We start from the raw sequence: 22,148 nt of genomic DNA, 5'->3' as shown, positions 1-22,148 counted from the left end.
AATTGTTATTCGTCATGCCTTAAAAATCTTTGGGACAGCAATCCCCTTGTCTAGAGAATCACCCTAAGAAGAGAAAACACTAAAAGAGAATAGGGGTGATTATTTAGACTTCAAAAAAATCCTTCTATATATTATGTGTGCATTGTTTGTGGTAGATGGCTAGTAGATATATATATAGAATACCCTAATATCCGCTTTTATTTCCTAAAATACTCCTATATAAATGTTGGTCGAATAATAAAACTAAAAAATAATAATAATAATAATAATAATAATAATAATAATAATAATTAGATATTCCATGACTTGTAACTCCTTTTAATTAATTTCTAAATATTCCAAAGTTGTTAATACCCTAAAATATCCCTGTCCAAATTCTAAAATTCAAAAAATAAAAAATAGTAAGTCACTATTACTAACCATATTTTGCCAAACAATTAAATTACTAAAAAGTGTAAGTTTTAATGAATTTTATTAAAAATAAATAAATGAAAGAAGCAATTACTTGTGTCCAATAACCCAAACAGAAAAACTATAGGTAATTTTTAAACAAAAAAATACTACCACATAGTATCTACAAGACTACAACAATTCATTACTCATCCACTCTTTTGGTCTTTACTTTTACATCTTAAAATATAGAAAAGGAATTTCTCTTAAATTCTATATATATATATATTACACAGGCAATTACTGGCGTGCAGATATGTATATAACCATGACTGTCTTGAACTTGAACTCAAAACAAGTAGAAATTTCAATAAAGGAAACAGAAGAAACAAGCTATCAGCTCAGTGTTTATTTTCCCGTGCTTAAAAATTTATTCTTCTATTGACAGGCATTTACTCAAAACATGATCTACTCACATTAGTAACAACTGAAGAAAAGGTAAGCTAATCTTTGCTACCAGATCCTCCCAACTGCGCAAGGGCAACTGCAATCTTAGCGCCAACAAGTGCATTGTTCTTCACCAGTGCAATATCTATGAATTGGTTAAGAAAATTTACCTAGTAAATCAAACAGCATTTTCCGCTGAAGGAATGAAGGTAACAGCAGAAGTGCAAGTAATGCAGTGGAAATTCATGTCATGGTTTTGTAAATATACCAGGACATAAGATGACTGGAAGTGACATATACAAAAACATTGAAATAGAATTAAAAACATTGAAATAGAATTAAATGACTGAATTGAGTAAGGATACTTGCAGCCAGTGAGGCTCCTCCAGTTAGTTCATTGACTCTTCGAAGCACAAATGGAGTTTCAGCATTGCCCGTTATATTCTTATCCCTGGGGTATTACCAACTAGTAAAGATAGATAAATCTGCACAGAATGGTAAGGAATTTTTATTTGTTGCATGAGCATCAAAGCATTTTTCACCTGGCTTCTTTTAGGGCTTTTTGTATAGTGGACTCAATTAAGCTTCCTGAAGCTGACTGTTCTTTAGGAATCGGAACTGCTATCAGAATACCATTTCCAAGCTTGAGCTTCATGTTCGCATCTGCAATCAAGAGTAACCCCAAAATGAACACAAGAAAAAGAAAAATGTATTCCATTGTATTAAAAAAAAAAGGGTGAAAAGACAAAATAAGCTCACTTGCCTATTAGCCGAGCAGAGTCTTCAGGGCTATCCACACGACAAGGCGCCTATATTTCCACACCATAAATTCATTACATGTCTAGAATGATACTTATCATGTTGTACAGTGGCCATTCAAAATGTAAACTTGTCACTTTGAATGTTACATCCAAAGATGACTGCAACTTCTTATTTATATCAACTTGGTAAACAAATCACAACATTTCTAATGATGATTTTTTAGACTACAGAGATGAAATAATAAAAATAAAAAACCCCGAGCTGAGGGACTCAAAAATCCAGCCAGTAATTATACATGCTTCTGCTATCACAGCAGGGATAAGACGATGCAAATCAAAAACCAATAAATACACAAGGTTCAGCTTTTCGTGGGGTACAATTACATTTTTTTTGGGTAGAATTCAAGCTTCAGATTTTCAAAGAGAAGCATATCAGACTATTCCTTGGACTCCACTGGTGCAACAAAAAAATAAACAATAATTGTCACAAATATTGAGCTATGTGTCAGAGTCTTAGAGTTTTGCAACCATGATACATGGTTTTGGTATATGTTTTTCATTGGGAGGGAAGGTTGGTTAACATGGACTCGACTACACAGTTGTCATGGGGATGGTTCCGGCATGTCACTGTGACATTGTGGTAAGTCCGGATAGTACCGATGGTGATGTTACCGAACCTAAGATGTATGATCATTAGATCCCTGGTGGTTACTCATACGTAAACAGGAATATTTCAGAGACATGATTTTTGGAGGAACACCAGGTAAGCAGCCTACCTCCCCCAGTATCCTATTGAGTACTACTGAGCACACTAAGGAGCACTCAAGGGCAGGCCCCTGACATCCTTGAGGGGTGGCTTGGGCTTTCGTGTGGGATTATGAGCCTCATGGATGACCCATCTGAGAATGAGGTCGCGTGATACTCTCAGCCCAAAGGTTCGGGTGTTTGTTCTTCTTAGTTGTCGGTTATACAGTTGGATGGAGCCATCCAAGACCCCAATTGTGCTGTGGGGAACCCTTAGTGCTGGTGGAATGTGAGTTCAACTCTCATGCCATTTTGAGTATGGGTTCCTCGGTGACTACCACAATTGGATCAAGGGCCTTCAGCCCATGCAACTAGACCTCTGGGTTATACATTTGAGTGTTTCCTTGAATAAGGATGAGTACGGCTGGGCTAAACTTGGTGTAGTCTAGCCGTTGCACAGGCATCACCCCATGACACTTTAAGCAGATCTAGGCAAGGGTGATTCCTTTTAGCCTTTGAAATCACCACGTTGATGACGTATGCTTATATAAAATGAACTTGTTAATGGTTATTTAGTCATTTAGCAGTATTATAATGTGTTGGAGTTATGTTAATAAGTGAGAGTTTTATGATCATTAATATTGTACTTGACATATATTATAAATAGAGGGAGAGGCCTATCATTGAAGTTAGGTCTTCCATTTTACAAAATTATTCAACATGGTATCAAAGCAAGATCCGACTGAAATCCTAATTGCATGACCGCCGCTAAATCAAACCCCAAACATCGTAATACCACACAACCTGCTGCTGTAGAAGGGTCTTCTGCATCACCAAAGTCCAGAAGCAGGTTCAGCAGTTGCCGGAAAAAACTGCAGCCACCGGAAAAATCCTGGACACAGCTGTCCTCTTCAACACCTCAAAAAATAGCTCATATTTTGCAAAACTAACCACATAGCAAGCCACAGAACCTGCCGATCTTCCAGCCCTCAAAATTTCACAGCCAGAGGAGCCGCAAGGTGCTGCCCGGAAGCCCGCAGTGCCATTTGAGCAACCGTTTTGCTCCGATTTCCTCCCAAATGTCTTGATTCCTTCCTCACACCATGATACCAAGTTGTTTGTCATTTTTTTGTCCAAGGGTATCACCTTTTTTTAGTTGTTCATGTGCAGCATTCCTTTCCAGGAATGATTCCTTACTACTGCCTGAGCTGTTGGTCAATAATTAGAGTTCATTGAGGCCTGAAACAGTGGTATTGCTGTGTTCTTGAGTTGTTTTTATCTTTCTTGTTCATTGTGTGCTTGTGGTTTGCTCCAGTTGTCGATCGTTATGTGTTCGGATGGCGTTCATAAATTCCAAAGGCTTGTCATTCACTGTGTACTTCAGATTTTCTACTGCATAGAAACTGTTTGGTACTGTTAGAGCTGTGTGCTTGTTTCTTGGGGCTGTGTCTAAGTCTCTTGGAGCAGTGGCTGCATTTATACATAGATTTTTCAGGGTTGTGGCAGTGCCATGTCCAGTTGTTGGTGATTCATTCGTGGTTCAATCAGCGGTCAACTCATTTGTGTTTGGTTCGGTCGGTCTAGAAGTTTACTTGTGGTCATTTCAGTTGGTCCAGAAGTTCACTTTCGGAATTGCAAGAGCATTTATTTGCTGCTGTATCGAGGTTGTGTGTGTTGGGATACGTCCTTAAATTCCAAGTGTGTTTCCATCAGCATGCATTTGTTCAAGTAAACAGCATACTATAACGATCTTGAAGGAAGAGTATTCAAGGTTCCTACAGTATCAAACGTCCCAACAAGCATCTCACCACATTGCAACTTATGCTCAGAAGGATAATCCTACAGTTTGTATGTCATCTGGTATCTCTCCCACTAGTCCTTGAGTTATCAACTCTGTTGCTACTGCCCATGTGACAGGTGTAACCAACTTCTTTTCTCCCCTCCAGTATCCTAAAAATATAGCTCAAGTTACCCTTGCTGATGGGTCAACAACTACAGTTAAAGGGACAGGAACAGTAAATCTGACTCCTTCCATCTCTCTTTCTTCTGTTTTAGACATCACTAGGACTCTTTTCAATCTAATGTTTGCTAGTAAGCTTACAAAGGCACTAAATTGTTCTATAACCTTCTTTCTTGATTCTGTGATTATTCAGGATTTGAAGACGAGGAAGACAACTGGCATGGGACGTGAGGCTTGTGGACTTACTACTTTGAGTTGCTCTCTTCTCCAATTGCCTACACAATCGTTGCTACACCGCTTCAAATCCATTGTCGCCTTGGTCATCCGCCTATTCAGGATTTGAAGACGAGGAAGACAACTGGCACGGGACGTGAGGCTTATGGACTTACTACTTTGAGTTGCTCTCTTCTCCAATTGCCTACACAATCGTTGCTACACCGCTACAAATCCATTGTCGCCTTGGTCATCCGTCCTTGGACAAATTAAAATAACTAGTTCCTACCTTGAGTTCTGTGTCTAGTCATGAGTGTAAGTCTTGTCAGTTGGCAAAATATCATCATGGTCCCTCTGCTTCCCAAGTCAACAAACGGGCAGATAGTCCTTTCAAGGTCATCCATTCTGATGTTTGGGGACCGAGTTGTGTCATGTCGAAATTGGGACCTTGGTACTTTGTCACACTTATTGATGACTACTCTAGGATAACTTGGTTGTATTTAATGAAAGATTGTTCTAAGTTGTTTAATATCTTTGCGCCTTCGTTTCTCAAATAAAGACTCAATTCAATAAACTAGTCAAAATACTTCGTAGTGATAAAGCTGAGGAGCACTTTAGTACCCAATTCAGTACCTATTGTCAAAGTATTGTGTGAATGGCCGAATGGTCTGACCTTGAGTTCTATATATTGTATATACAGACTTTACAAGAATGCTATACATGGAAAGCAAATAAGTTCTAGCATGATTCTAGCCCTATACATGTAAACTATAATCTGTCAAGCCCTATACATGTAAACTAAATATATGCTAACTATACAAAATAATGAATGGAGAAATAAGGAAATAATTGTGGGCCGAAATAAGGAAAGAAATCTTTTGTTGTTTGCTGTTCCTTTGACAGCCCCCCTCAAATAGATGCAGGTTGATCAACAAGCATCAATTTGCTACTTAGGAAGCAATGTCGATGACGAGTGAGAGCCTTGGTGAAGATATCAGCAATTTGTAATTCAGTGGCAATATGTGGAAGAGTAATAACACGAGCTTCAAATGCTTCACAGATAGAGTGACAATCGACTTCAATATGCTTCGTGCGCTCATGATAGACAGGATTGGCCGTGATCTAGATAGCACTCGTATTATCGGCATGTGGAGGTGTAAGATCGGTCTCATAAAAATCGAGCTCCGCAAGCAAACCTCAAAGCCAAATAATTTCAAAACAAGCAAGAGACATCACCCGGTATTCAGATTCCCTCGATGACTTAGAAACTCTGTCTTGCTTCTTACTCTTCCAAGAGATCAATGCATCACCTAAGAACACACACCAACCAATGATGGAGCGACGGGTATTCGCACAACCAGCCCAATCAGCATTGCTATAAGCAGCAAGGTGAGTAGAATTGCCTGTAGGGAAGAAAAAACCACAGGCATAAGTGTCCTAAACATAGCGTATGATCCTATGGACAGCAGCCAAATGAAGATGACAAGGAGTCTGAAGAAACTGGCTAACGAGCTATACAGCAAAAGAAATGTCCGGTCTAGTAATGGTGAGATAGACAAGACTACCCATCAACTTCCGGTATAAACTGGGATCAGAAAGTAAGTCACCCTCCTTTTTGCGAAACTTGACATTTAATTCCATGGGAGTATCAACAGAAGTACCCTCCTGAAGGCTAGCTGTAGCCACCAAGTCACTAGCATACTTAGTTGATTGAGTGAAATACCAGAGGGACTATGATTCACTTCAAGACCGAGAAAATATATGAAAGACCCAAAATATTTCATATGAAAAGACTCTGAGAGATGAGTCTTAAGCTAAGCAAGTAAAGCAGAATCGGAACCAGTAATCACAATATCATCAACATAAACCAAAAGAACAACAATACCCATGTCTAATTTTCGAAGAAACAATGAAATGTCATACTTGCTTTGCTTGAATGAAAATTGTAATAAAGTGGTGCATAATTTATCAAACCAGGCCCTCGAAGCTTGTTTGAGACTATAAAGAGAGCGACGAAGCTTACACACGTGTGAAGTCGAAGAGGGAAACAAGCCCAGGGGTGGCTTCATATATATACGCTCTTTAAGATCCCAGTGAAGAAAAGCATTTTTGATATCCATTTGATGTAGTGGCCAATCACTGGAAGCAGCAATAACCAGAATCATACGAATAGTAGTCATCTTAGCCATAGGAGCAAAGGTCTCTTCATAATTGACACCACATTCCTAATTATTCCCAAGTGCAACAAGGTGAGCTTTGTAACGATCCAGACTTCCATTAGATCAGACCTTAACTAAGTAAACCCATTTACAACCTAGAGAAACAATGGTGGGAAGACAATGCTCAATGTCCTAGGTGTGATTGACCTCTAGCCCGGAAATTTCTTCCTGCATAGCTTGTCGCCAACAATCATGCATGGCAGCGTGTGAGTAGGATGTGGGAATATCTAAATTAGGCAATGCAGCAATAAGAGCTGACACATAATTTCCAGAACTGGAAGAGGGAAACCCATAACTATCCGGGGGTACAGACACTCGAGGAGAGCGATGTTCCAAAGGCTCTGGAGGTGCTGCAACTGACTGAATCTGGAGCGTTGTAGGATCAAATATCGGATGAGCCACCGGAAGAGACTGTGGGTGGGAGTGTCGCGTATACACAATACCTGGTTTAAAACGAGAACTGACTTGATTAGGATCCGAGCACTGCACTTCAAAGGAGGGGAGAATCACAGTAGAAGAGGAGGGTATAGAGGACAAAAGAAAGAAATGTTGATTTTCAAAGAAAATAACATTTCTAGAAATGTGTGTACGATGTAATGTAGGATCATAGCAAACAAATCCCTTTTGACACACATTATATCCCAAGAATGCACATCGAACTGATTGAGCAGATAATTTATGTCGCTCATGAGGAGGTAAATGAACCAAACATACACAACCAAAGGTACGGAGGTTATCGTAACTAGGTTGCTTAGCAAATAAGCAGAAATAGGGAGACTCCATAAGTAGGACTTGAGAAGGTAAACAATTAATCAAGTAAGTAGCAGTTTTCAGAGCCTTAACCCAAAACAAGGATGGAACAGAGGATTCCAGCAAGAGAATACGTACCACATCTAGGAGATGACGATTTTTGCATTCAACTACTCCATTCTGTTGGGGAGTAGCGGGACATGAACGTTGATGAATAATACCTTTAGAAGCCAAAATTTCCTGAAACTCAGTAGACAAATTTTCATCACTGAAGTTTGTGTGTAATGTCTTAATTGATTGTCAACCTACGCTAAAAACTAAGTGAAAGTATGAAAAACCTCAAATTTAGAGCGAAGAAAGTATACCCAAGTGTCACGAGCTAAGCTTGTTCAGGGCATTATGCTTGCCTGTGACCGCTTGCCTCGTGTGTTTGGGATGGGTTTCCATCATGTAAATACTAATGTAGAGTTATTTTCAAGTATTTATTTCATTGTAAGCCAAATAAGGCAGTATGACTCCTCGGTCACTTTGATGTTTCCTAGTGTCAGAGTGAGAATAACCCAGAAAGCTCTTTAGGGGAGGGTGAGTGTTCTTCAGTCATTGTAAAACTCACTAGCAATTGTCAACGTGCTTAGCCTACTTGCCTCCCTCGCTAAGTACACCACGTCAACGGAGGATTTGTTAATAAATTACGTTTGCTTCAATGTTTACTGCTTGCTTACCACGGCTTTCATGAATTGATTACTGTTTCCGCTACTATCTGAATGAATGTTAATGAAAGTGCTTCGTGGATGAATGTTGGTAAATGATAGGCTGGCTAGTTAAGCAAGAGTGCTTTAGCTAGCGCCGCACGGCCCTTCACAACGATGTGAAAATAGTCAGACCATGACATTTGGTATCAGAGCCCAAGGCTTAGTTGCTACGAGAATTCAATTACCTTCGTTGTGGGATTTGGGAAGCTTTGGTAATTGACCATGGCACCAAACAATGCTGAAAGACATAGTGCACTGGAAGCACAGGTTGAAGAGGCAACCAACAATATGGCCAACGAGATGGCCCAACTGAGGGGACTTGTTGATGAGGTGATGGGATCATAGCAGCATCAAGCAAGTTTGACAAGTGAAATGTCAGAGGACTTTCACCACACTATGGAAACTTTGCAGGCCCGTATGGCTGATCTGGATGCAAAGGTGAATCTGATGGTTCTTGCTATGGGGAACTCCAACACTCCGACAGTTAGTAAGACCAAGGTACCTGAACCCAAGATGTATGGGGGTGCCCGTGATGCTAAGGGGTTAGAGAACTTCTTGTTTGATATGGAATAGTATTTTCGCGCTGTGAGGATGGCGTCAGAACAGGTGAAAGTGGATACTGCAACCATGTACTTGGTTGGTGACGCCAAACTGTGGTGGCGTGCTAAGTACAATGACATTGAAAATGGAAAATGTGTAATTGAGAGTTGGGCAGACTTGAAAAGAGAGCTCAAGGCTCAATTCTTTCTTAAAAATGTTGAGCATAATGCAAGGAAAAAGCTGAGAGACCTCAAGCATACTGGGTCGATCAGGGAATATGTGAAACAATTTTCTGCTTTGATGTTGGATATCTGGGATATGTCGGAGAAGGACAAGTTGTTCTATTTTCTAGAGGGGATGAAACCGTGGGCAAGGACTGAACTTCATAGACAAAGAGTTCAAGACTTGTCTACCGCACAAGCTGCTGCAGAACGCTTGACTGACTACCCTGGGGAGAATACCACTTCGTCCAAAGGATCTGGCGGAGAGGGAAACAGTGGAAAGTCTTTCAAGAAAGGCAAACCCAAGAGTGGGGGAGCCGACTATAAAGCATCAACCTCAAAGGAAGCTTCGTCGTCTCGAGGGTTCAACACACCCAAGGGAAAGGGTAAACTTGAGTGTTTCTTGTGTCGAGATCCTCATAGAGTCTTTGAGTGTCCTCACAAAGCAGCACTTAATGCTTTGCAGGCTTCCATTTCCGAACAAGCAATGGAAGACGATGGGGAAGAAGATGAGACCCCGAGGATGGGTGCAATGCGGCAGGTGAGCGCATTGGAAAAGCAGGCGAAAGCCCCAAATGTTGCACGAGCCAGAGGGCTAATGTTTGTGGACTTGAGAATCAATGGGAAGAGCACCCACGCTATGGTGGATACCGGGGCTACCCATAACTTTGTTTCGCAACCGGAAGCTTGGAGACTCAACTTATCCTTAGAGAAGGATACAGGACACATGAAAACAGTTAATTCTGTAGCCCAGCCTACTCTGAGAGTAGCCAAGCAAGTTACTATGAAGCTTGGGCAGTGGGAAGGTCATGTGAATTTCAGAGCAATGCCATTGGATGACTTTCCAGTCATTTTGGGAATGGAGTTCCTTAGGGGAACAAAGGCAGTGCTGATGCCTTCGGCTGGTTCCCTATGTCTGATGGGAGATCACTCGTGCATGGTGCAAGCTGTTGCAACGAAAGGAGACAATGGGAAGTTCCTTTCAGCCATGCAAATCAAGAAAGGTTTAAGGAAGGGAGAGCATACATATCTAGCCACGGTGGTGGTAGATGAAGAAGTAGGCAAAGAGCTGGTGCCCATAACCATCCAAGCGGTGTTGGATGAGTACAAGGAGGTGATGCCGGATAAGTTGCCTCACGAATTACCTCCACTATGGGGTGTGGAGCATGAGATCAAGTTGTTTCCAGGAGTGAAACCACCTGCAAAAGGGCCATATCAGATGGCGCCTCCAGAGTCAGCAGAATTGAGGAAGCAACTTGATGAATTATTGGAAGCGAGATATGTTCGCCCTTCCAAAGCACCATTTGGAGCACCGGTGCTGTTTCAAAAGAAACATGATGGGAGCTTGTGGATGTGTGTAGACTACCGCGCGCTCAACAAGGTGACAGTGCGCAACAAGTATCCTATTCCGTTGATTGCTGATTTATTGGATCAGTTGAGTCACGCCAAGTACTTCACTAAACTTGACTTTAGGTCAGACTACTATCAGGTGAGAATTGTTGATGGGGATGAGCCGAAGACTACTTGTGTGACATGGTATGGGGCATATGAATTCTTGGTGATGCCATTCGGATTGACGAATGCGCCAGCAACATTCTGTACCTTGATGAACCAGGTTTTTCGTGAGTACCTTGACAAGTTTGTCGTGGTGTACCTGGATGATATTGTTGTCTACAGTTCCAATCTGGAGGAACATAAAGAGCATCTGCAGAAGGTGTTTGATAGGCTGAAGGGGAACAGTCTATATGTGAAGAAAGAGAAGTGCTCTTTCGCTCAGCAGAGCATCAAATTCCTTGGTTATGTGATTGAACAAGGTCATATCAGGATGGATATGGAGAAGGTAAGGGCAATTCAAGAATGGAAGATCCCAACGACAATGAAAGAGTTGCGTTCCTTTCTTGGCCTTGCCAACTACTACAGGAAGTTCGTAGAGGGGTATTCACAGAGAACGACCCCTATGACAGAACTGCTAAAGAAGGGTCATGGGTGGAACTGGACAGAGGAGTGCCAAGGAGCCTTTGATGACTTGAAGGATGCCATGATGAGACATCTGGTATTGGCTCTTCCGGATGTCATGAAAACCTTTGAGGTACAGACAAATGCATCAGACTTCGCCCTTGGAGGAGTCTTGGTACATGAGGGCCACCCTGTTGCGTACGAAAGCCGTAAGCTTAGTGAAGCAGAGTGGAAGTACACAGCTCAATAGAAGGAGTTGCTAGCGGTGATACATTGTCTCCGTGTTTGGAGGCATTACTTACTTGGGTCAAAGTTTGTGGTGAAAACAGATAACTCAGGTGTTAGCCATTTCTTCACACAACCAAAGTTGACACCCAAGCAAGGCCGATGGCAGGAATTCTTGGCAGAATTTGATTTTTCCTCTGAGCACAAGGCGGGGCAATTGAACCAAGTCGCGGATGCACTGAGTAGAAAGGCCGAACTGGTGGCCTTACAAATGGTAACACATCTGACTTTGAGTACTGTTACCACAACGATGCGAGAGCGCATCAAGGAGAACTTAGCCAAAGATCCAGTTGCGTAGAACTTAATGAAGCTTACCGAAGAAGGGAAGGCACGACAATTCTGGATGGAAGATGGATTACTGATGACCCATGGTAACCGGCTCTTTGTGCCACGAACGGGTGATCTGAGGAAGACATTGTTAAAGGAATGTCATGATACCATGTGGGCCGGACATCCAAGATGGCAACGCACTTTGGCCTTACTGAAGTAGGGGTACTATTGGCCGCACATGCATGATGATGTGGTTGATTATACCCGAACTTGTCTCACTTGCCAACAAGACAAGGTGGAGCGGAGGAAAATTGCAGGGCTGTTGGAGCCCCTACCAGTACCATCCAAACCGTGGGAAAGTGTCTCATTGGACTTCATCACCAACCTGCCCAGAGTGGGAGACACAGGATCTATACTTGTTATTATAGACAGGTTTTCGAAGTATGGTACATTCATAGCCGCACCGAAGTACTGTTCGGCAAAGGAGACAGCACAATTGTTTTTTTAAGAACATTGTGAAATATTGGGGTGTTCCCCAAGACATTGTTAGTGACCGAGACTCAAGATTCACTGGCAACTTCTAGACAGAACTTTTCAGAATCCTCAGTTCACAACTAGAAATCTCTTTGAGTTATCACCCACAAACAAATGGACAGACGGAGAGATTCAATGGGCTAATTGAAGAGTACTTGCGCCACTTTGTCAACGCCAACCAAAAGAATTGGGTGCAACTACTTGATGTGGCTCAATTTTGTTTCAATGCCCAAAAGTGCTCCACAACCAACAAAAGTCCTTTTGAGCTTGTTACAGGCTAGCAACCGCGGTTACCTCACACAGTGGATGAGTCGTACAGAGGAGAGAGTCCCAGGGCGTACATCTTTACCAAAGAATGGAGACAAAATGCTGAGATTGCCCGAGCCTACCTGGAGAAAGCTACAAAGCGAATGAAGAAGTGAGCAGATCAGGGGAGAAGACCGTAGCACTTCAACGTAGGTGACTTGGTGCTTGTTAAGCTCAATCCTAAACAGGTCTCCTACAAAATCGACCCTCCAACTTGGATGAAAGTGCATCCGGTGTTTCACATCAGCTGCCTCAAGCCGTACAATGCCGACATTGACAATCCGAGCAGAAATTAGTCAGCCAGAGCAGAAGTGAGTACAGTTCAGCCTGACAGATGTGAAGTTGAAGATATCCTTGCAGACAGAGAGTTCACAGCCTCAAGGAAGAAGCGGCATGAATTCTTAGTGAGATGGATGGAAAGGCCTTGGCAACGAAGAAATTAGCTGGGTTTCTGCGGAAGATATGCAACCGTTCGTGGACAAAGTTGAAGTGTACCTAGTGTCAAAGTCTACGAGGACGTCGACCGCATAAGTGGGGGAGAATGTCACGAGCTAAGCTTGTTCAGGGCATTATGCTTGCCTGTGACCGCTTGCCTCGTGTGTTTGGGATGGGTTTCCATCATGTAAATACTAGTGTAGAGTTATTTTCAAGTATTTATTTCATTGTAAGCCAAATAAGGCAGTATGACTCCTCAGTCACTTTGATGTTTCCTAGTGCCAGAGTGAGAATAACCCAGAAAGCTCTTTATGGGAGGTTGAGTGTTCATCAGTCATTGTAAAACTCACTAGCAATTGTCAACGTGCTTAGCCTACTTGCCTCCCTCGCTAAGTACACCATGTCAACGGAGGATTTGTTAATGAATTACGTTTGCTTCAATGTTTACTGCTTGCTTACCACGGCTTTCATGAATTGATTATTGTTTCCGCTACTAACTGAATGAATGTTAAATGAAAGTGCTTCGTGGATGAATGTTGATAAATGATAGGCTGGCTAGTTAAGCAAGAGTGCTTTAGCTAGCGCCGCACGGCCCTTCACAACGATGTGAAAATAGTCGGACCGTGACAAAGTAAAGCTGCTATGATCATCATGAAAGTCGCATAGTATTTAAATTTTTCATGTGAATTAACCGAGGAAGGTCCCCAAACATCACTATGGATAACATCAAAGCATTGAGAAGCTCTACTAGCTTGCAAAGGGAAGGGAAGAGTTTTTCTTTTACCAAGTTTGCAAGAAGCACACTCAAGAGATAAAGAAGAACGTTCTTTATTACTATGTAAACAAAGTTCAATACATGAGATAAGATCTGAGTATTGGGATGGCCTAAACGATGATGCCACACCATACTAGATCTGAAACATTATTACAAGCAAAAGACTTAATAGAAGAAACTGGAGAAAGTGCTGGAACAGGAAAAAGTAGTGGAAACAAGCACCCCACTTTAGGTCCCTTTGCGATCAGCTCCCCCGTTACCTAGTCCAACACAACACAACCATCACCAGAAAAATTAACAGCACAATTGTTGTCAACTAATTGACCAACAGAAATAAGATTCGTGGAAAGCTTAAAGCAAGAAACACATCAGTGAACTTAGAAGAAGCATCTCCGATAGCAGCTATCGGCAAAGAACTGCCATTGGCAGTCTGAATAGCAAATTGACTAGCGTAGGGTCCAACATGACAAAGTAGTGGGATTATTCGTCATGTAATTAGAGGCACCCGAGTCTACATACCAGAGTTTAGTAGAATTGTTACCTTGGAGCCCCATTGTTGATAATGCCGAAATTAGCATCTATTGCACCATTTCGGGTGTGCAGTAATTTGTTGTGGGAGGTGCAGGAACAAAGGAATCACCTTAAGAAGAGCTAGGGGCAGCAAAAGTCACTGTGGGGGGTACAATAACAGAAGTTTGTAATGCCTGGTTCTAACAATTCTGCAGGCGAATACGATAGTTTTGATAATGTGACCCTTCTTGCAATAAGAGCAGTATTTCTTGGAACAATTAGCAGCAATATGCCCAAATTCTTTGCAACAAAAACACTGCAAGGTGCTAGAATGCACAGGCGGTCCTCGTCGTTGAGCAGCATAAGCCACAAGGACGAACCCTGAACTACCATAAGATTGTGCCAAAGTAACTTGAGTACTAAGCCGTTGTTCTTCACGAAGTAACTCACCAAAACAAACATCAAAAGAAAGAACAATAAAGCGATTCAGCAGAGAAAAGCGAACAGATTCATACTCAGGGCAGAGTTTCATAAGAAACTGATCATGACAACTAGTCTCGTGAAGAAGTTGAATAATGGGAAGAGAGGCAACAGGAACATCCGCAGTAACCAGATCAGAATATTCGTTCCAAAGAGTCAAAAACGCCGAATAATAGTCTTGGATGGAATGATTGTCATGTTGAAACATGGCAATTGCATGCTCTAACTGAAAACAACGGACACCGTTATCTTGATGATATATTATTTTTAAATAAGTCCACATGGATTGAGCAGTGCAATAAGGTCGCCAGTTGTGGACAATATGTGACTCAACTGAGTCAAGAAGTCAAGACATAATCCGAGCATCAAGCACAGCCCATGAAGGACGAGCCACTGAATCCTTGGCTTTATCAAGATTGGGTGCACAATCCATGCCATCAATATGACCCCAAAAATCTTTTCCCTTCAAGAAAAGTTCAAGTTAAAAAGCCCACGTAGAATAATTGTTGCCCATAAACTTGGCACACACAAGTGTGGAGTTCATGCTAAATAAAGGAGAAAATCAAGAAGCCCAAAAAAAACAAACTGTACCGAAATAAAAATACTACCAGAAAATCGAGAAGCCCAAAAATAAATCAATGCAGGTACAAAGAAAACCAAGATCAACCTGCCTGCACTAAAAAATAAATCTTGAACCAAAAAACCTGTTGTGCCGAGAATCACAAGGACAAAGAAGCACCAGAAATAGCAACAGAAAGAATCCAAGATCAACCATCCAACACAAAAAAATAAATCTTGAACCAAGAAACCTGCTGTGCCGAGAATCGCAAGGACAGAGAAGCACCAAAAACAGCAACAAGAAGTTGTTCCGATCGACTTGCCTGCACTAAAAATAAATTGCAAACCTAGAAGCCTGCTGTGCCGAGAATCACAAGGACAGAGAAGACCGGAACAGCAACAGAAATTTGTTCAGCCACTCAGCCACAGAAATACCGAAAGACGGAGAACCAAAATATTCCAGAAGAGAATAGACCCACAACAGCCATAGAAATGAGAGACACCTCCGAAAACCAAGAAGACAAAAAAAAAAATTCGAGGGGAAAAAAATTAGCTGTCGGCAGGCTCTGATACCATGTCAAAGTACTGTGTGAATGGCCAAATGGTTTGGCCTTGAGTCCTATATATTATATATAGACTTTACAAGAATGCTATACATGGAAAGTAAATAAGTTCTAGCATGATTCTAGCCCTATACATGTAAACTATAATCTGTCAAGCCCTATACATGTAAACTAAATATATGCTAACTGTACAAAATAATGAATGGAGAAATAAGGAAATGATTGTGGGCTGAAATAAGGAAGAAACATTTTGCTGTTTGCTGTTCCTTTGACACCCATATGACTAATTTTGGAATGATCCATCAATCATCTTGTGCACACACTTCACTACAAAGTGGAGTAACAGAACAAATCAACAAAAAGACAAACATATTTTCAAAGTCAATCGTGCCCTATTGTATCAAATGAATGTCCCCAAAGTTTTTTGGAGTGATGTCATGCTCACTGCTTGCTCTCTCATTAATAAAATTCGATCCTCTGTCCTTGGTGGTAAAATCCTATATTCAATTATCTTTCTTCAGGCTCCTTTGTTCTCCCTTCCTCCTCATATATTTGGTTGTGTGCCTTTAGTCCATCAGTTAACTCCAGGAATGGATAAGTTGGATCATCGTGCTATCAAATGTATTTTTCTAGGGTATTCCTATACTCAAAAGTGATATCGATGCTATATCCCTACTTTACATCGATTCTTTGTCTTTGCTTATGTCACCTTTTTTGAGTCTACAATATACTACTTTGATTCCCTGGGTTCGGTTGACCTTAATGAGTCCCTTCCTCTGCCCTGTCTTCCAAATCCTAACCTAATATCTATGCCCAATCCTCCAACATCTTTATCCATTTTGAGTCCTCGTCACTTGGATCATCCCAATTTGCAGGCATATACACAGTGACTCAAGGGAGGAAAGCCTCCTCTAGCTCCCACTTCTATTTCCCAAGATATTGATCTGCCATTGCTATTCAAAACGGTAAACGTAGTTGTACCCAACATCCAATCTCTAATTTTGTTTGTTATGATTTCTTGTCACCCTAATATTGCTATTTTGTTAGTACTTTGTCTTTAGTTGCTCTTCCAAATTCTATTTCTAAAGCCTTCTCCCATTTTAGGTGGAGGAATACAATGATAGAAGAGATGCATGCTCTACAAGATAATGATACCCCAGGACTTGGTACATCTTCCTCCTAATAAATCTGTGGTTGGTTGTCATTGGGTGTGCATTGTGAAGGTTAATCCAAATGGTTCCCTGGCTTGATTGAAGGTCTACCTTGTTGCTAAGCGATATACTCAAGTGTATGGCTTGGACTATTCAGACATGTTCTCCCCTGTAACTGAACTCACCTTAGTATGTTTGTTCATCTCCTTAGCCACCATCTATCACTAGCCTCTACACCAGTTAGACCGTGAAGAATGCTTTCTTATATGGTGATCTTCAAGAGGAGGTCTATATGGAACAGCCACCTAGGTTTGTTGCTTAGGAGGAATCAGGCTTAGGGTGTCGGCTCAAGAAGTCACTAGATGGTTTAAAACAATCTCCGAGGGCATAGTTTGGTTGCTTCAATGTTGTAGCACTTGAGTTTGTCCTTCAATGGTGTGCAGTGGATCATCTTGCATTTTATCGTCATACTCCATCCCAAAGGATATTGCTTATAGCGTATGTGGATGATATTGATTATTGGTGATGATGATCAAGGTATTCAAAGCCTAAAGCATTTCTTTCAGACAAAGGAGTTGGGACCATTGAAGTACTTTTTGGATATAGAGGTATCAAGATCTCATATAGGAACTGTCTTGTCACAAAGGAAGTATGTTCTTGATTTTAGATAATTACGAGACTACTGAAATCCAAACCTATTAATACACCCATGGATCCCAATAGCATGTTAATGTCAGATATAGGTGATTTTTTGCCTAACCCAAGACAGTATCGGAGACTTGTTAGAAAGTTGAATTATCTTACAGTCACTTGACTAGATATATCCTTCGCAACAAGTGTTGTGAGTCAGTTTCTCGATTCACCAAGAACAAGTCATTGGGATATAGTGATTTGCATTTTAAGATATCTCAAAGGTGCGCTAGGGAGAGGTCTCTTATATTAGGATTGGGGCAACACTCATATTCAAGGATATATAGATGCAGATTAAGTTGGGTCACCTTCTGACCAAAGACCCACAAGCGGGTACTATATCTTTGTCAGTGATAATTTGATGTCTTGGAAAAGTAAGAAACAAACTGCGGTCACCAAGTCAAGTGCTAAGTTATAGTGTAGGGTTATGGAGTATACATGTGAACTTGTTTGATTGAAGAACATATTGAAAGAACTAGGTTTTCCACATTCTTAGCCTATGGAGTCAATGTGTGACAATCGAGCTGTTATTCATATTGCCTCCAACCCGGTCTTTCATGAGCAGATGAAGCACATTGAAGTTGATTGTCACTTTATTTAGGAGAAACTTGTATAGAAGCTCATTACAACCACTAATGTGAAGTTTTAGTTTCAGCTTGCTGATTTGTTCGCTAAAGCCTTGGGAGGTGCTCATGTGAAATTCATTTGTAACAAGATATCATATGCTCCAGCTTGAGGGGGAGTGTTGTTCATTATTTGGTCATTTAGCATTATTATTGTGTGTTAGAGTTATGTTAATAAGTGTGAGTTAGTAAGGGTATTATGGTCATTGGAATTGTACTTGACATATATTATAAATAGAGAAAGAGACCCAACATTGAAGTTAGCTTTTCCATTTTACCCAATTATTCAACACAACTATTAAACTTATTTTTTACAAGAGATACATAGGGCTTATTTTAACAAAACCACATCACAAACAAATGTATACCAACCAGGTTAAGCAGCCTTAATGTGCAAACCTGTTTCACCCAGTCTAAAATGCGGGTGCTTAATAGAGAAGTGTAAGTGTTAGCTTTAGAAAATTTTCATTATTTTGTGGAAGTGCCTGGTAGGAGCACCCATGTTCCATACAAACTGTTGGATACAGGTATTGCACAATTGTAATGTCGAAGTACCAAAGGTGGCAACAAATGGGATAATCTAATACACATAACACCAATTGGAGAGTTGCTCTGTTGCAGTTTCAAAAGGAACAAAAATATGATATTCTCAACCATCCAATCAACATGATTTCTAACAGTCCACTGCTCAAATTTCCAACAACCTCTCTTGTCAAAAGCACTCATTAAATTTGACATTGGCAGACAAAAAGTGAATGTCATACTCCAAGATAAAAGCTGAGTCACCATATAATGTTATTAAAATCTAATAAGAAATTCAAATATTTTAAGAAAAACACTAATTGAGTTGAGAAGCAGTTCATTAATACCTTGCATCCACTTTTCTCTGTGAAAAATGCTGGGAAATCATTTGTCTTGTAAGCAGCAACACAAACCCCCTGAGTTTCCTAAATTTACAGTTACAAAAACTAGTCAATAATGATTGATTCAATGAACCCGCATTACAGCTAATGAAATTTCAAAAATATGATGGTAAATACCAGATACTCAAGGGTTTTTGGAATATCTAATATTGATTTTGCGCCAGCAGAGACAACTGCTACTGGAGTTCTTCCAAACTCAGTTAGATCAGATGATATATCCATTGCTGCAAAAGGTTTACCAACAAAATACTTGAAGGGACTGCTGGTTAGCTGCATCTAGTCGCTAACAGAGACAGGTTCTGCAGTAATATGGAGAAATTGATTGCCAATCTAGTGGCTACCATTACTTGCAATCCAGGCATTCAAAAGATTGAGAATAACCAAAAAATTGTATGACGAATATCAGTCATCAATGAAAAACTAATGCTATAGATAAATAGGTGCAGTTAAATGAAGCATCAATTATGCTGGGGCTAAGGCAATGTGGTGCCCATAACAAACTCCACCTCATTTGAAGCATTATTGCGTACGTGAAGGCCAACTTACTATGCTCGCCATGTCTATGTACTCCTCCAATTCCACCAGTAACAAAAACAGGGATGCCCACCTGCAAAATTTTTTTGCACTTACAAAATGTTGGGAAAACTTATATATACATAGAAAATATGATAAACACCAAAGAAAAATAAAGTAATCACCATAGACGCAAAAAACATGGTTGCAGAAACAGTTGTTGCACCATTTCCTCTGGTAGCCACCTATAAAGAGAGCAAGTTAAGAGTGCAAAGCCAACAGAATTGAAGAATCGCGAATAAAACTGCAGCTTCAGTCCAGGAACTTCATTTCTCAAAGACTACTTGCAAGTTGAATTAAGTCATAGAGAAAAATTAGTGGACCATTTCACTTGCCCAGATTTGCAGGTAAGTCTTATCCAGATTTAGTGTTACCTACTTTGCTGATGAACCTTCACTTGCTTAAATCATGAACATTATGCTATATTCTGCAAATGCAAGAGACATTTAAACTCAAAATGTCTGAGAAACTCAAAAGCAGGAGAAGAATAAACACCTAAGAGTCATCCCTCAGATGCCCAGGTGCAAAGTAAATTGAAACATTCCAATGGCAAGCATCATGAGCTGCATCAGTAGCAAGTGGAGACTATCTTATGATTGCTTGATGGATTATCCATATCACTAGTTCAGCACTTCCACTAAAATCTATTTCATCATATTCAGTTGTCATGTCTCCAAAATATAATTCAGCATTTGGCTTAAATAACCTTCTTGTTGGATGATGCATGTCAGCAAGTGATTGGTATATTTAAATGGAAACAGGAATACAATTTCAGGTTTTGGTTCATAGAAGAAATGCCAATTGCCAAGTATATGCAGATGAAATATTAATACTCCCCCGATGTGCTTTATCGCAATTAGAAATACTAAATTTTTAAATATCCTTCTAGTTGGGTGATGTGCATTCTGTAATCAACTGGTATTGTTAAATGGAAATAAGAATATAAATTCAGCTAACTTGCTCAAAAAAAATATTTTTTATGCAAAAAAATATGCAGATGAAATATTAAATACTCTGCCAATAAGCCATATCCCAATTGGAAATACCAAGGGCCCATTTAATTATGGAAAAATATTTTCATTTTACATTTTAGTTTTCCAAAGAATTACAAAAAAGTTAGTTCATTTTTCAGTTTTTCACGATATTTGTATAAAATAAAAGGAACAATAAAAAGTTTTGGCATTTTTTACTTATGGAAGTAGTTTCATTTTCCATTTCTAGTTTTTCAAATAATTACAAAAATGCCACCTTGTTTTCCAATTTTCTAAATTTCTATAGAAAAACTAGAAATTTTTTTTTATTATTTTCTAAAGTTCTAAACTTTTACTTTGCATATGGGAGCATAATATTCAGCTCTTTGTCTTCGATTTGTGTGGATTATGCATTAGGTTTCTTCTAAATCCACATAATCCAAACTCAAGCCCCAAAATCCATAATTCAAATACTATGTTATATAATTTTTGGAAAATTGAAAAACAAGTTGTCCTTTTTTTTTTGTAACTATTTTTAAATTTAGAAATAAAAAATGAAAAACTATTCTTTGCAACTAAACAAACTCTTTATTCTCTACCTTTTCAAAATGAATCTTGAGAAACTAAAAAATAAATTGACATTTTAAAATTCTTTGGAAAAATTAAAAATGGAAAATAAAATTTTTTTTATGCAACTAAACGGACCCCAAACTTCACTGACATACACTTGTAATTTCCAGACAGCATAAGCAAGAATCAAAAGTTTAAATTATGATTGTCCATGCATAGGAATCAGAAATGTGATCATATGATTTCTATAAATATCAAAATCTTTCTGTTTCTGGACAAGAAGGAGTGCAAGGGCTTTCCAGGGAATTGAATCCTATTGCAACACTTCTGTTTCTCTGTTTGATTTTGTAGAGACCTTCTTTTGTGGCTGTACATAATTTGTGTACTACATACTCTTCCCTTTTCTATTAAAATTTTTTTTTTTCCTTTTAGACAACTGTCATAGTACAATCTTGGAGAAGTGTTTGGTTGAAGCATTATTGTTGCAAATGCTATGAAATCCTCATTAGGAAACAAAACTTTTAAGTTTTATCAAATTGTAAAGCTAGCCTTTGTTGATTTCATATAAACTACAAGGGCTCAAGAATTCTAAATCCTGTCTCCAATTTTACTAGGAATGCAGATTGAATTGTTTTGCAAATAAAAATGAGTATAAGCAGCAATGAGGTGAGGACTACACCATCATATAAATTGCGAAATAAAAATTTATGTTGCAAGGTTGTTAAAAAATAAAAAATATATATATAAAAGAAAACAGTTTTTTTTTTGGTTCCATAGAAGACAATATTAAAATAGTATCTATTTTCTTAGGCGTATTTTGTGCAATTTGATTCTCTAATGGGACATGAACACTTATCTCAACTACTTCATAGATCAGATATGAAGTTTATTGAGGACTTTGATGATGACTCAGTTGATTATAAAAGAAATTAATGGAGGATTTTGTTGAACTCTGTTTACAAAGATAAAATACATGTG

At 39.6% G+C, this 22,148-nt stretch overlaps 1 protein-coding gene across 1 annotated transcript in view; it reads right to left on the bottom strand.

The window, feature by feature from the left end:
* Positions 1-528: 528 nt before the first annotated feature.
* Positions 529-22,148, bottom strand: part of LOC131148931 (pseudouridine-5'-phosphate glycosidase) — a 47,307-nt gene continuing 25,687 nt past the window's right edge. Inside the window, exons 5-12 of the mRNA XM_058098892.1 lie at positions 19,755-19,814; positions 19,603-19,663; positions 19,174-19,280; positions 19,003-19,080; positions 1,601-1,646; positions 1,380-1,500; positions 1,203-1,288; positions 529-982 (exon numbers count right to left, since the gene is read on the bottom strand). Of these exons, the coding sequence (XP_057954875.1) occupies positions 894-982; positions 1,203-1,288; positions 1,380-1,500; positions 1,601-1,646; positions 19,003-19,080; positions 19,174-19,280; positions 19,603-19,663; positions 19,755-19,814 (648 nt within the window). The 3' untranslated portion in view covers positions 529-893. The remainder of the gene's footprint in view (positions 983-1,202; positions 1,289-1,379; positions 1,501-1,600; positions 1,647-19,002; positions 19,081-19,173; positions 19,281-19,602; positions 19,664-19,754; positions 19,815-22,148) is intronic.

This window comes from Malania oleifera, chromosome 2 (assembly GCF_029873635.1).
Source record: "Malania oleifera isolate guangnan ecotype guangnan chromosome 2, ASM2987363v1, whole genome shotgun sequence".
Taxonomy (NCBI): domain Eukaryota; kingdom Viridiplantae; phylum Streptophyta; class Magnoliopsida; order Santalales; family Ximeniaceae; genus Malania; species Malania oleifera.
Note: the sequence above shows the minus strand (reverse complement) of the source record. Positions and strands in the feature narration are given on the sequence as shown.